The sequence below is a fragment of the Chlamydotis macqueenii genome, chromosome 7 (genome assembly GCF_036417535.1).
Source record: "Chlamydotis macqueenii isolate bChlMac1 chromosome 7, bChlMac1.mat, whole genome shotgun sequence".
NCBI classification, from domain to species: Eukaryota; Metazoa; Chordata; class Aves; order Otidiformes; family Otididae; genus Chlamydotis; species Chlamydotis macqueenii.
In genome coordinates, this window is record NC_141562.1 from 27,333,773 (window position 1) to 27,346,221 (window position 12,449).

At 41.7% G+C, this 12,449-nt stretch overlaps 1 protein-coding gene across 1 annotated transcript in view; it reads left to right on the top strand.

Annotated features, from left to right (window-relative positions):
• SORCS3 (sortilin related VPS10 domain containing receptor 3) overlaps window positions 1-12,449 on the top strand; it is a 307,485-nt gene that overhangs the window by 95,916 nt on the left and 199,120 nt on the right. The window contains exon 2 of the mRNA XM_086751900.1: window positions 2,833-2,900. Coding sequence (XP_086608026.1) covers window positions 2,833-2,900 — 68 coding nt within the window. The remainder of the gene's footprint in view (window positions 1-2,832; window positions 2,901-12,449) is intronic.

The following is a 12,449-nucleotide window of genomic DNA, read 5'->3' on the forward strand; positions in this document are numbered from 1 at the left end:
AGCTTTTCTTGGGAAGGTTGTGTGTTCAGCCTCTCCAGATTTCTCTGATTTTCACACTTGTAAACCACCACAAGAGTAGCCTTTGTTCAATCTTAAGTATCTTGTCTCAAAAAAAAGTGGGGACAGGGTGGAAGCCACCTGGGGTTGTGGTGCAAGAGTTGCCTGGCCTGAGTGTCCGTGGAGAGTGATTTTATGGATGCTTTGCTGTAGGGGTCTACTGTGTGTTGCCACTGCCTCAGGCAACTCCTGTGATTTCCTGCGACCCTTTGTGAGATTTAACTGCAAAGAGATGTTAATGCTTTTACTTTCTATACGTTAACAACAGGCAGAGCTGAGATTTTTGTAGTTGTTCTGGGTGAAAATCCAGGAAAGCTGTATTAAACAATGTGCTTTTGCTTTGGATTTATACTCAGGAGCTAAGTAGGATTCAAGTTGCTCCTATAAAGCTGGTGTTATCCTGCAGTGTGCAGAGTTTATAACGGGTAAGTGACATCTTCAAAAATATAGGGCATAGGGAGAGGAACACAAAGACCTGGGAGAGTATGGATGCTGCCTTTAGTTGTAATTGCAACTTAAGGTAGAATTACTCTGTTAAAATTTGACCAGGACATGGAGATTTTATTTAATATGTTTAGGGCTGGATTTGGGATCCACTGGACTCAGTAGAAGTCGTCCTGCTGTCTTTAATGTGATTAGGCTCTGAAACTGGAAAATGAACTTTGTGAAACTTTACCATAGTTGTGAGCATTAAGAAGGGTGTAGTTTCTGGCAGGGCAGGGCTTGTGCTTCTTGAGACTCTCAAGAGGGGTCCTGTCTGAGCCCCTGTGGGAATATAGGTAACATCCTAAAAATATCACTCTCATCAGGTTTTAGCTGGGAGCAGGCTGCACTGCTTCCCTCAGGTAGTGTAAAGGGAGGAGGAGGTACACAAGCCTTGGTGCAGCTTGCAGCTAGCTGGCTTATCCCAATTTGTATGGGAAGGCGTGTGCAGGGTTCAAGTTGCGATAAAAAGGATATTGTCCTTATTTCCCCACTGCGCAGCATCAGTTCAGTCTGACATGGGCTCGCATATGCTGACTCAAATCTGCCTGGCAGGTTTCTTTTCACACCCTGCTGGAAGCAGCTTGGCTTTTATCTTCCTCCTAAAGGTCTCTGCATGGGGAAATAAAGGGATGAAATGCAATCAAGGATGGGGAAAGTGAATCCAGTAGAGAGAGGGATGCTCAGAGCATCTATTCTAAAGCCGTTAAGTTGGGCACTGGCTGCATAGTCATGTACCAAGGTCCCTGACAATTTAAACAGGTCTCTTCCTGGTATTATGCTGACAGTAACCAACTGCTGCAGCAGACCGAGCGCTGTGATATTGATTAATCTTTTGGCATTTTTCTGCAAAGCTTTAAACTCCTCACCCAGCAGCCTTTCAGCTGGGAAACCCGAGTGAAAGGTGTGGCAGGTTCCACTGCTGTCAGAGGAGGAAGAGGTGTTATAAAAGATCCTTGTTGCATAGGAAAATATTAATGAACCTAACTTTTTGGGTTACACCTCTCATTTGGACCCATCTTTTAGCCAAACTGTGAAGTACGCATAAACAAAAACCCTCAAGTATTTACAAAAAATTTCCCTAGGTGCTTTCAGAGCCCAAGCAGATGCGAGGGAAACTAGCCTGTTCTCAAATCCTGCAAGAAGGAAACAATGCTGAAATGTTAAAATGATGCAAAATGAAAATGAGGAGATGCCCTAGAGCTTTTCCTTAGGCTAGTCCCATACAATCTGAGGGAGTGAACTGTGTGACATCAGTTATGCTAAAAAAGAGCATTTGAGCATCTGCTCCTTGCTTAACTTTCACTGGGGAACCTCTCTTCTTTCTGCAGAAGTTCCCATCCTGTCTGAGCCTGGGAGCTTGCACAGAGGCTCACTGGTTGTCAGGGTGCATAGCTGCCTTTCTGGGAGAGAGGGGCATTGGGCCGTGTAGCTGGTAGCTAGGAGGATTACATTTACCTGGGAAATCTGAGCTCAGAACACCAAGGATGTTGGAGGGAAGTTATATTCCCCTGTGGTCCCTCACGTGCTGCTTAACTCGCCTCTCCTCCTACGTCAGTTTGCAAGGGCGTAACTCGGGAGTGTTCATGACTCGCCAGAAGGTTACTCGGTGGGTCCTGAAAGCTCTGGCTCTCCTTGAGCTCTAATGGTACAGCTGAGATTTTGTCTTGCTTAGTATCTAAGCTGAATGCCATGCTCTGTGTCCCTCTATTTTACCACTGCAGAAAGGTGATGGCATGCGGAAATTCCCATGCTCCCAGAGTGAGTGAAAGTGGATAGAGAGCAATAAAGCTAATTCTGGGCAAAATTGACTGTTTTAGTGGATGGGGATCTTCATAAACAAATGTGAATTCTTTCCATGGAGACTCACCAATTTGTGGCAGCACCTTGAGAAACAGAAGTCAACTGTAACTTCTGATCAGGCTGTTGAGTTAACAAGGGAGCATCTGATTCCATCCCATAGTTGTAGAGAGGGCAGCCCACGATGTTTGATTAATTCCTGGTGGCATGTTTTATTTCAAATGCAAAACATTTTGAGATTAAAATAAATCTTACTGGTTACATGAAGCACTGAGCTAACGATTTGCCTTTTTTTTTTTTTTTTTTTTTTTTTTTTTTTTTTTAAAAAACTTGATCCTCTAATACTGCAACTTTAATGGATAAATGCTAAGCTCTCCTTTGGGTGATTTCGGATGCCTTGTGTGTTGTTACACAGTCTAAAGGAAAACTCTTTTTCTTTTTTTTTCCTCTTTCTTTTCCCTTTCTCTTCCTCCCTCCCTTCCCCCTCCCTAGGTGATTCTCATTCTGACAAAGCTCTACGACTTCAACTTGGGAAGTGTTACGGAGAGCTCACTGTGGAGGTAAGTAGATTGTAGAAGTCACAGCAACTGGCGTGGAGGGGTTGCAGTGTGTCTCTTGTAAAACTGGAGGCTGATGGAGGGGACTATCTGAGCTGATTGGGGAGGAGGCTGGGGGGAATCTGAGATAACTGGAGTTGCTTTTTTGGAAAAGGGACACGTAATTAAGAACACATAGCTTTAATGAAGTGGAGTCCGCAAACAAGAGGGTTTATTGATGTAAAGGCACTTCCCTGGCACACAGAGGAGCTTGGTTTCATTCTCACTTTTCAGCGTCCTTAGACAAGTCTTCTCATTCCTCAGACTCTTTGCTGTCAGGCTGGCAATGAGAACAGTCTCTGTAGGTGGTACATGCTTGCTAGAACAGTGTCCAAGATAGTATCCAATACAGTGCATGATATAATCGTAGCTGATCTTAGCCGCTTTCCTCAACCCTTTGAGCTGAGATGGTTTTCTTGGTAGTGAATCTGTGTTGCCTTGGGTGGTAAGGACAGTAGCTACTAAAGGACTAGAGATGTCACAGTAAGGTGGTGATGTCTTCTCCACTATGGATAGACTTGGATGGTGTCATGTACCTGCCATGCTTCTAGTCTGGTGTGGGAAATGGAGTATCCTGGCCTGGAGAAACATGCTGCTGGACAGATAAAAATTCCCTCCCCACAAAAAAAAATATCCCACCCCAAACTCACACCTGTAAACAGGCCAGTTCCTTGACATCTGAAATCACCAAATACTTTCTACCTGACAGGAATTGCTCTTCCTCTTAACGTCCTACCTGTGGTGTGGAAAGGGTATGCCTTAAACAGTACTGTTATTAGGTGTTTTTTACTCTAAGAACAGGGGAAAAAAAAGCAGTCAGAGGTTGGAGCACAGTGCCTTGTGTTATATTTACCTGTTGTGTTACAGCTACTGCATGACCTGCTGAAAGCGTCGTTGGTGGAACTGTCAACGGGTTGTAGCCATTGCTCTGAGTGTGAGCAGCTTCTTGGTAGATCATTTCTCATAGTTCTTTCTTCTCAGCTCATTTAGAAGCCCCTGTTTGGAGCAGACTTTGGGCATGTGCTGCAGGTTTATTCCTGTTAACATATTTAAGGATTAATTGTTCAGTAGAGCTCTTGAAACTCCTCAATCTGAACAGTACTTCCAAAGCCTGATTGCGCTCTACCATGGTAATCTGCAAAAGTATAAATAACCATGCAGCTAATGAGAGAGAACAGTCGTTTCCACTTACCCTGGTACTTTTCAAGGTAATAAAGCCTTAAAAAAACTTTTGCCTCTTTACCTAACAAGTCCAAATGGCACTGTGATTGTATTTTAAACGTAATTGCCAAGCAATCTGCTTTGCATAAATAATGTAACAAGCAGGCAAATCCTGTCCTAATACTGAACTCACAGCATCACCTGAGTTCTGCAGAAAGATGACAGCAGTGTCCCTTTTGGAGTTTTCCCAGAGCAATGGAAATGTATTTCATCATCACTACAACTGAAGGCATCTGGTACTCGGTCAGCTGGGGAAACACGCTGATCTGTGAGTGTTTCAGTATGTTCTGGGACACTTCTGCATATTTTCTGCAATGAAATAGGGGCCAGTGTGGGGCCCAGAGACTCAGAGAGGTTGAGAAGTCAGAATCTCCTGAATTCTCTTGCAAGATCTGGGAGAAAAGCTCAGAGTAGGTAGTAGGTAGAGCTCCTGGGCTCTAAACCTTAGTTTCCCACCTGGAAAATTCAGGATTAAGCATGTTGTACTTCAGAGGAGAGTGTGGAGTCTTAGACAACAGCTGTGAGTTTCTTTGGAAAGCATGTCGTAGAAATGCAAATAGATAGTAAGTGGAAGCAATAAGCCAAGAGAAAGACTTCTTTTCTCAGAATTTTCTGTTCTATTTGCACATTAAGGTCTCTGAATCTCTTGCATTATTTAAATCGGTACTTTTCAGTATTTTCTTCTAGTTTTTGAGACCTTGGAAATTTCAAAAGGAGGATCTGTCTTTGCAGAGTGAATTTAAGCCTTCTGGCAATAGATTTAGTTTCCTCAGTGACTTTTTGTGGAGTCCTTCAAAGCCATCTTTGAGCCCCCAGAACTGGTGGGTGACAAACTGAATGCAACAATGCAGCTATCAAGTACTTATCAGCAAAAGGTCTGGATACTTCCAGGAGGTGTTTTGTTTTTTTTTTTTTTTTTTTTGTGTGTGTGTGTGGTTTCTGTTGTTGGTGTTGTTTGTTTGTGGTTTTTTGTTTGTTTGTTTTCCTCTTCCTGTTTTCTGGGAATACAACACATCCTTTCTGCTAACCAGGAGTCCTGCCCATCTGAGCAGTGGTGCCGTGTGAGATCTATTCTGGACTCTTGGCAAACACCCTTGCCTCTACAAGAGAGGAGTGGGTTTTGTGGCAGAGAGCAATGAATCACATGGCAGTGCTTCAGAGGATGCCAAGATAGAGCAGAGTGCAATGCAATCTCCAGAAAGCATCTTTCCTCTGCCTGCTTCATGCGTTGGTAGCTTCTTCTCAGTTCCCCCTGGGTTACAGCATAAGAAGCTTCTTATAATGGAAAACTGAATTGTCATATAAGAGAAATTTCTAATCCCTGCATCTAAATACAAAGACAAATAAATCAATAAGAAAACATCTGAATGTAATTAAAAAAGGAAGAGAGGGAGTTAAAAGTTACATTGGAAGCTGCTCCTATCTCAGGCTGATATGAGTTTAGACAGAGGACATGTTAGTCAGTATTTGAATGCAGGAACACAGACATTGCTCTAATAAACAAATCCATGTTTCTGGGACCCCCAGAAAATCACAGAAAAGGCCTCCATTGCTGTTGAAGCAGCTAGCTTCAAGGAAAAGACACACACACCCCCCTCCACCTGGTCACATCCCTCCCCCTTGTGAGCACCACATCTCTTCTTGGTCATGAGAGATACCTGTCAGCTGTGGTTGAGATTTTCGGTTTTCCCACTGAGTTGAGTGGAGGTAATAATTTTCCTCTTATGAGAGGAAGCTGCTTTATTTTTGTTTTACTTGTAATGGTATGAGATGTCAGAACTTGTGAGGAGAAATCTTTTTGTAGGTCAGCAAATATAATGGTGAAAAACATTTAATTATTTAAGCTTTTCATGCATGCAATCCCTTCATCAATTCTCATTGCTTAGCAGAATATCTAACTGGGTAATTGAGAATGTAGCTACATCCTGTGTGATTTAAGTAAAAATTGGATTAAGGGTAGGACATATGCTTTCTGTAGAATTCCCCCCCCCACTTCCTCTCCATCAACAAAAGGAAAACAGTTCTCCCTCTTAATCTGTAAATTTATATGGTTTTGATTTGAAGTACTGTTGGAGCACCTCTGATTCCCAAACCCTCTGTCGGCCAGGGTCCCTGTATCAAACTTAATTGCCCATGATGAACTGTAAGCACACAGGAGTGATCTGTCATGAAACATAAGCTCTCTCTGTGAAGACTAGGGGCAAGGCTGCTTCACAGGACTTGTAGTCCAAGAAGGCATCTGTTGAACAGAAGAGAATGAGAGAGTTAGATATGCAAAATATGGTGTCTAAAAGGCACCATTCACAACCGAGAGTTGAAGGTTTAGGGTTCTTTTTTGGCCCATTTTTCTCTTGAAAATCTGAGGCAAATTTTATTAGGAGGAGGAGAGAAGAGAAAGTCTATTCAATGGCTTATTTCTTCAAATGCATATGTTCCTAATAGTTCCAGATCTGACCACAGAAACTGTGATTATGATAAATCAGTTTTGGTTCTGGGTGTATGTTGTGTTCAGGTATGTTATGTGGGGGGTTCTGTAGGTTGTATGGTCGGCAGCAAGTCCTTTTGTTAGTCTGGTTGCTGTCCAGTTATGTCCTTCTTGTGTTGTGAGTGTAAATAAGTAGGAGGGATCTATTGAGCTTCTTTTCTTATTTTGTGAGCCTTCTTGATTTCACAGGTTTTACAAGCAAAAGAAGAGCCTTGTGAAAGTTTCTTCTCTGTTGCTAATCCTGTCTCCTTTTAAGCTCTACAGTTTTGAGATAGGGTTACATGAACCTGACATTCTGGATAAGTATTTAAAGATGCTATTGTAATATTTAAAATGTTTTCAACTGTTTCAGCTCATGTGGATTGAGCAGTTATTTCTGCTAAGATAACTGGAATAAAAGTTTTTCCACTGTTGCCTTTTTTAGTATCCAGGAACAGTTATATTTATTTGGATTACAGTAGCTGAAAAGACAGCCTTCATCCCACGAGAGCTTTCAATCTCAGATGAAGACAATGAGACAACAGGGTGATCCAACAGACAGGAGAAGCGCAAGTTAGCAGGGCGGTATTTATGATCAGTGCAGTGGCCATGACTGCAACACATCAGCTAATTATGCAGTGGGGAGTAGTTCAGATTTTCTTCCAAAGTGCAAGCTCTTGCATATGTCAGCTCTGAGTCCCCAATACCATTTTACCCGTCTTTGATGGGTGCCCTGGTGTCCCCCTCCTCTGGCTGTGGTCCCAGCTAAATTATCGAATGGTACATAATGCTGGCCCATGCGTTAACCCATACTCAGAACCATGACTAACTCTTTCTGCTTAAGAGGCTAAAAAGCTGATGAAGGAATTTTTGCATATATTCCTTCTTGTTTTCTTGTTTATTAACCAAGAAATTATGTTTCCATAGCAGCAGTAAAAAAAATTCCCAAGCATTTTTTTACTCTTGTGGCCTCAGTGCCTGAAGAAGTTGTTATGTTTTCTTAGCCTTTGTACTGAGTTTTAAAAAGAAAAAAAAAAAAAAAAAAAAGAGACTTTTAGGGTTTGTTGTTTTTTGGTTTTGTTCTTTGGTTTTGTTTTTTGTTTGTTTGTTTTATGCACAGGCAGCTGCAAAACACAGCAGCTGCAACGCCTAGCTTGGAGCTAGAGGAGTAAAATCTCTCAGCTTGGTTGCAAGCTGCCTTATATCTTGCATTCTTCTTTCATTCAGTTCTGTTTGAATTACCAAGGGCTTTATGCTGTTTCCTCCTATGTCCTTGCCTCTTAAGCTTCCCACAGTCTTCAGAGACCATCAGTGTGTTTCAGTGTACCTCTAGCATTTGTTTCCTTTGCAAAATTTCACAGCTCACACTGATTTCTGTGTCCTCAGTTTGTGTAGCACACAGAGCTTGCTTCAGATAGGGCTGCTCTGTGGGTGTGAAATGGTGAACATGGCGTGAAATGCCACGTCTCCCCTTTGGGAACTGGGGCTTAGTCTCCTTACTTCAGATGTAGTTGCCTCTAAGACAGATGATTAAGAAGGTAGAGATCAGGAGATTAAGCCTTACTCAAATTTCCAAATCGTCCTCTGCAGCACAAGCTAAATCTGCAATAGGTCATGGCACAGACAGAGCTTCCTTAAAAGAGTGTTTCTATCCCAGTGGCAATGTGTTATTTAGACTGTGGTGCTGAGAATGACAAGTTCTAGTTTGTGCCAAAACTTCTTGCTCATTACTGGTCAGGCTCCACACATTTTGCAATGGGATGTTATAGTTTTTCTGGAATTCGCTGTATTGAAATGCAGTCTCCAGATAGCCACCATGATGAGCTGACATCTCCCTACAGTACTGTCAAATTTGATTATATTTATTCTTTTTCACTTTTATGCTCACTACACACATCTTAGATACATGTTATCTTCTGGAAGACTATATTCAGACATAAAATTAATGGAGCTAGTTTTCAAAGTAGTAATGCTTTCTATTATTGCTTCTTACTTGGCATTTTCAACAACACTGCAAAGTGCAGAAATCCTATGCAGATGAGGAGAAGGGTTTCTCTGATCTGCATTCAGCCCTTAGGGCATGGAGAGAAGGGCACAGCTGGGTGTGCAAGCACATCCTGACCTCTCTTGGATTTGAAAACTGGGGTGCCCAGAAGTTTGGCGACTCCACTGTTGTTGTTTGTTAGAGTGTATAAATAGCCTAGTTTGGTGGTGGCTGGGGTTTTTCAGGCTATGGGAGCCACCTGTCAAAGTCTTTGTGGTTGAGAGTTGCAGACTATGTTTACTGAAGAACTAAGGGAATGGGGAACTACAGCAGATGACTTTGGTGTGAGATGAGGGTTGTTCCTCAGAGCTCCCAGCACTTGGAGTTGTGGTTAGTTTAGGCCTTCAGCAGCATCCCAGAATAATGCATTTCTTAACCTCTAGTATTCTTAGCGATTTATCTTTTCCCTACAGTGCGTTATTCCGTTTACCGTGGCTCAGTGCAGCCTGGCTGTCAGTCATAGATGCCATTTTGGCATGGGAGCCACATGTCAGCTATTTGGGAGACGCACAGTAGCTGCATGTTGGCGCGCTCCTGAGCTAGCTGCTGCAAGATGGAGATCGTGGCCATTTAATAAAGAGAAGTTCCTTGGCCCAAAAAGCTAGGTAGTCACTAGCTGTGAAGAATAGAAAAAGCAGCATTCTGGAGCCAGGTGAAAATGTCTTCTTTTACTCTTATCGCTAAATTCCCGCTTATTTTAGAGAACAGGTCTTGTTCTCTTCCTCAGGCTGACATACCAGGTTTGGCAGAGGCTCCTGACATCTGTATTTGTCCAGCTGCTCAAGTGTTGCAGCAGGCATCTGAAAGTGGGTCCTAGTTAAGAAGTGCAAGAGAGAAAGCTTTACAGGTGAAAAGAGTTGTTGAGTATCAGCCAGGAGAGAAATTAATGGGGTAGAGAGCATTGCATTAAGTTACACTATAGGGATGCTAAATGTTCACAAAAGGCTATACATAAAATGGCTTTTCTGCGCTCTTTCCATAACTGTTAAGAACAATAAGAGTGTGGCTTAGCTTCCTTGTGTTTGCTGGCTTAGGGGAGTGTCTGTGAGAAGAATGTTAGAAGTTGCTGGTTATCAGATGGTGATAACCATTGACCACCTTATCCAACTGTATAAGTGAAGCCATTTGAAGTAACTAATTATGACTTGATTCAAAGTGCTTTTCTCATTTGAGGTGATTAATTATCCTTCCAGTTGTGGCTTTCTAGAGACCTAAACAAATCTTTTATGTAGACTTCAGGAAATGTATATAAGGGATTGTTTTTATTTGCTTGGGTTGTGTGACTGGATGTGAAGATCCATGGGAATTTAAAAAAAAAAAAATAAAAGGATTCAAGGAGTAGAACAGAATGAACCATAGGTTTAGCCCTCCTCAAATGTCCCAGACAGTCTCAGGTGGTGTCCAGAGTGTATGTTCTTTTGCAGTTCAGAACAGAAGGAGATGCTGTCATTGCAATACATGGGTTACGTAAGTTAAAAATGTTTTAAGTGTTTGTTTTGGGAACCAGTCATGAAAATTAATTGGCTTATCTTAAATTCACAGCTATGTTTGAGTTAGGTGAACTCAGTAATGATAATAAAAATAAGACCTTAGTCTGTAAGTCTTTGTTTCATTCTTTAAGCTTTCTTCTGGAAAGAAGTTTCATTTGCCTCCTTCATGTTTCTTCACTAGCCTTATTATATCCCATAGGATTTTTCCACTAGAAAACGGTAAGTTTCACACCCCTACTTTCCGATGGTTCCTTACTCTAACAAGTGATTGCATTGATGTTGCCTAAGAGATGGAGGGGACCAAGGAGGGCAATGCAAAATCATGTGAATAGCCCAGAGAATGAGTCTAAAAGGTTTTGTATATGTCTTGAGGTGGTGTGTAGATCGAAGTCCCACCTTTGCTTATTAAGATGCCTTAGTCATCTTGTTTCATGGAGCTCATTTGTCTTTTGTGAACCAGCCTTCTGGCTGGTCCATTTGTTGTGTCTCTTAATTGCTCCATCAATGACCTTTCCGTGGGGGTGGGGATATAATCAGACAGGGGACCTTTTGGATTTATTAATTTTTTGTTTGCCAAGAAAGCTCTGAGACTAATTGCCAAGACTTCCCAGAAGATATTAGTTTACAAATTTTAATGACACTTATGATTTATTAATGTGCTTCCCCCTGCATCTGCTCATCCCTATTCCTTGGTGGATTTCCTGCTGAATTGGAGAGAATTAATAAAAACAGAACTGCAGATTGTGATGGTGTTTTAGCTAGGTTGTTAATTAAAAACTTTTAGCCATATCCAGAATGCTTTATTCATATCTGTGATTCTCTGAAGACAGAGGTAAGCCTTGCCTTTGATTATGTTCTCTCCCAGAATCTTGATTTGGTGAGGATGTTGCATGCCAGTCCATGGTGGCGGCACAGAGGTTCACATTTATGTGTGCGTGCAACTCACTGTTCAACATGTGCCACACATCCCCCGCTTTGTGCTGTATCCACAGATCTTTTGCAGCTTGAAAGTGGGGCTGCTTTGCTGAAGGTCTCGAGCCCCACGCATGTGGCTGTGGGAGGACTGGACTAGTCACTAACGATGGGTGCTGCAGATATGTTTGTGTGAGGAATGTGTTAGTTACATAGATCTAGAAAGATCATATGATTGTACCTCAGCTTTGATCTCGTAGATAACTGGGTTATGGGGATGTTCCTATTAATAATTAGGCCTGGGAATTTTTGGATACGTCTTGCTTTCTGGCTGGAGGTAAGAAGGCAAGAAGAAAAGGCAATTTATCAAATTCCAAACTTTTTTTAGGGAATATTCTTAGGACAAAGATGGAATTCCAGATAAAATTTAAAGAGGGCAAAAACAAGCTGTGGGGTTTTTGTTTTGGTTTAGTTTTTTTTTGTTTTCCATGTTTCAGGTAAGAGCCTCAGACATTTCTTTTCCTCTCTCCCTTGTAACTGTTAAATTATTTATACTCTGCAAAAGAGCTCCAACAGAAGAGACTACGAATCTCTCCAGGGAGAAACTGATACTAATCTTATATGTGGAAGATTCAAGTTCAAGCCCCTGCTCTGAATAAGTACAAAGGGAAGTGCTTTTTTTTATTCCACAAGTAATTAAATTGTGTAACTCACTGCTACAGGATGTTGTGAGGCAGAAATAATAAAAGCGTAAATGGATTTCAAAAGGAGATTGAATGAATTAATGGAAGATATTTCTGACGGTGACTGTTAAATGTGATAGTGTGGCAGTAGCCTGTGGCTTACATTAATTATTTTATGATACGACATTCAAGGAACAGACAGGTCTACAGCTTTTGGATCAGTGTTGCAGAAACATCATCCATTTTTTTTATCTGTTCTTCAGCAGTGAGCTATTCATTCTTTAGGTGTTCTAATGGAAGAGCTGGGATTGTGCTGGAGACATGATATACCATAATATTCTAGTGCTTGTGGGATTTGGAGATCTCTAGGTCAAGGGAGTTGCAGGAGAGACCATAGAAAGAGTCATGCTGTCTTTTATCTATTCCTTGTACTTTCCCCAGCGTATTCGGTTCAGATTAGCTGGCAATACAAATTTTTGATCTGGCCTAGTGTGGCTGTCTTATTGAACCAAGGAATTTGAGTCTTCTGCACCACAGGTAGGTTCTCCATCTGTTGCCCAACTGGTGGCTATCTTGGATGCTATAACATTTTCTTAGTAAAGCTGTTTTATTGAGCTAGCAGTATACTTTGTAGTTTAAAAAAACCACACAACAAAAACCTAGACTATCTTTGATGTAATTTAATTTTCCAGCCAGTCC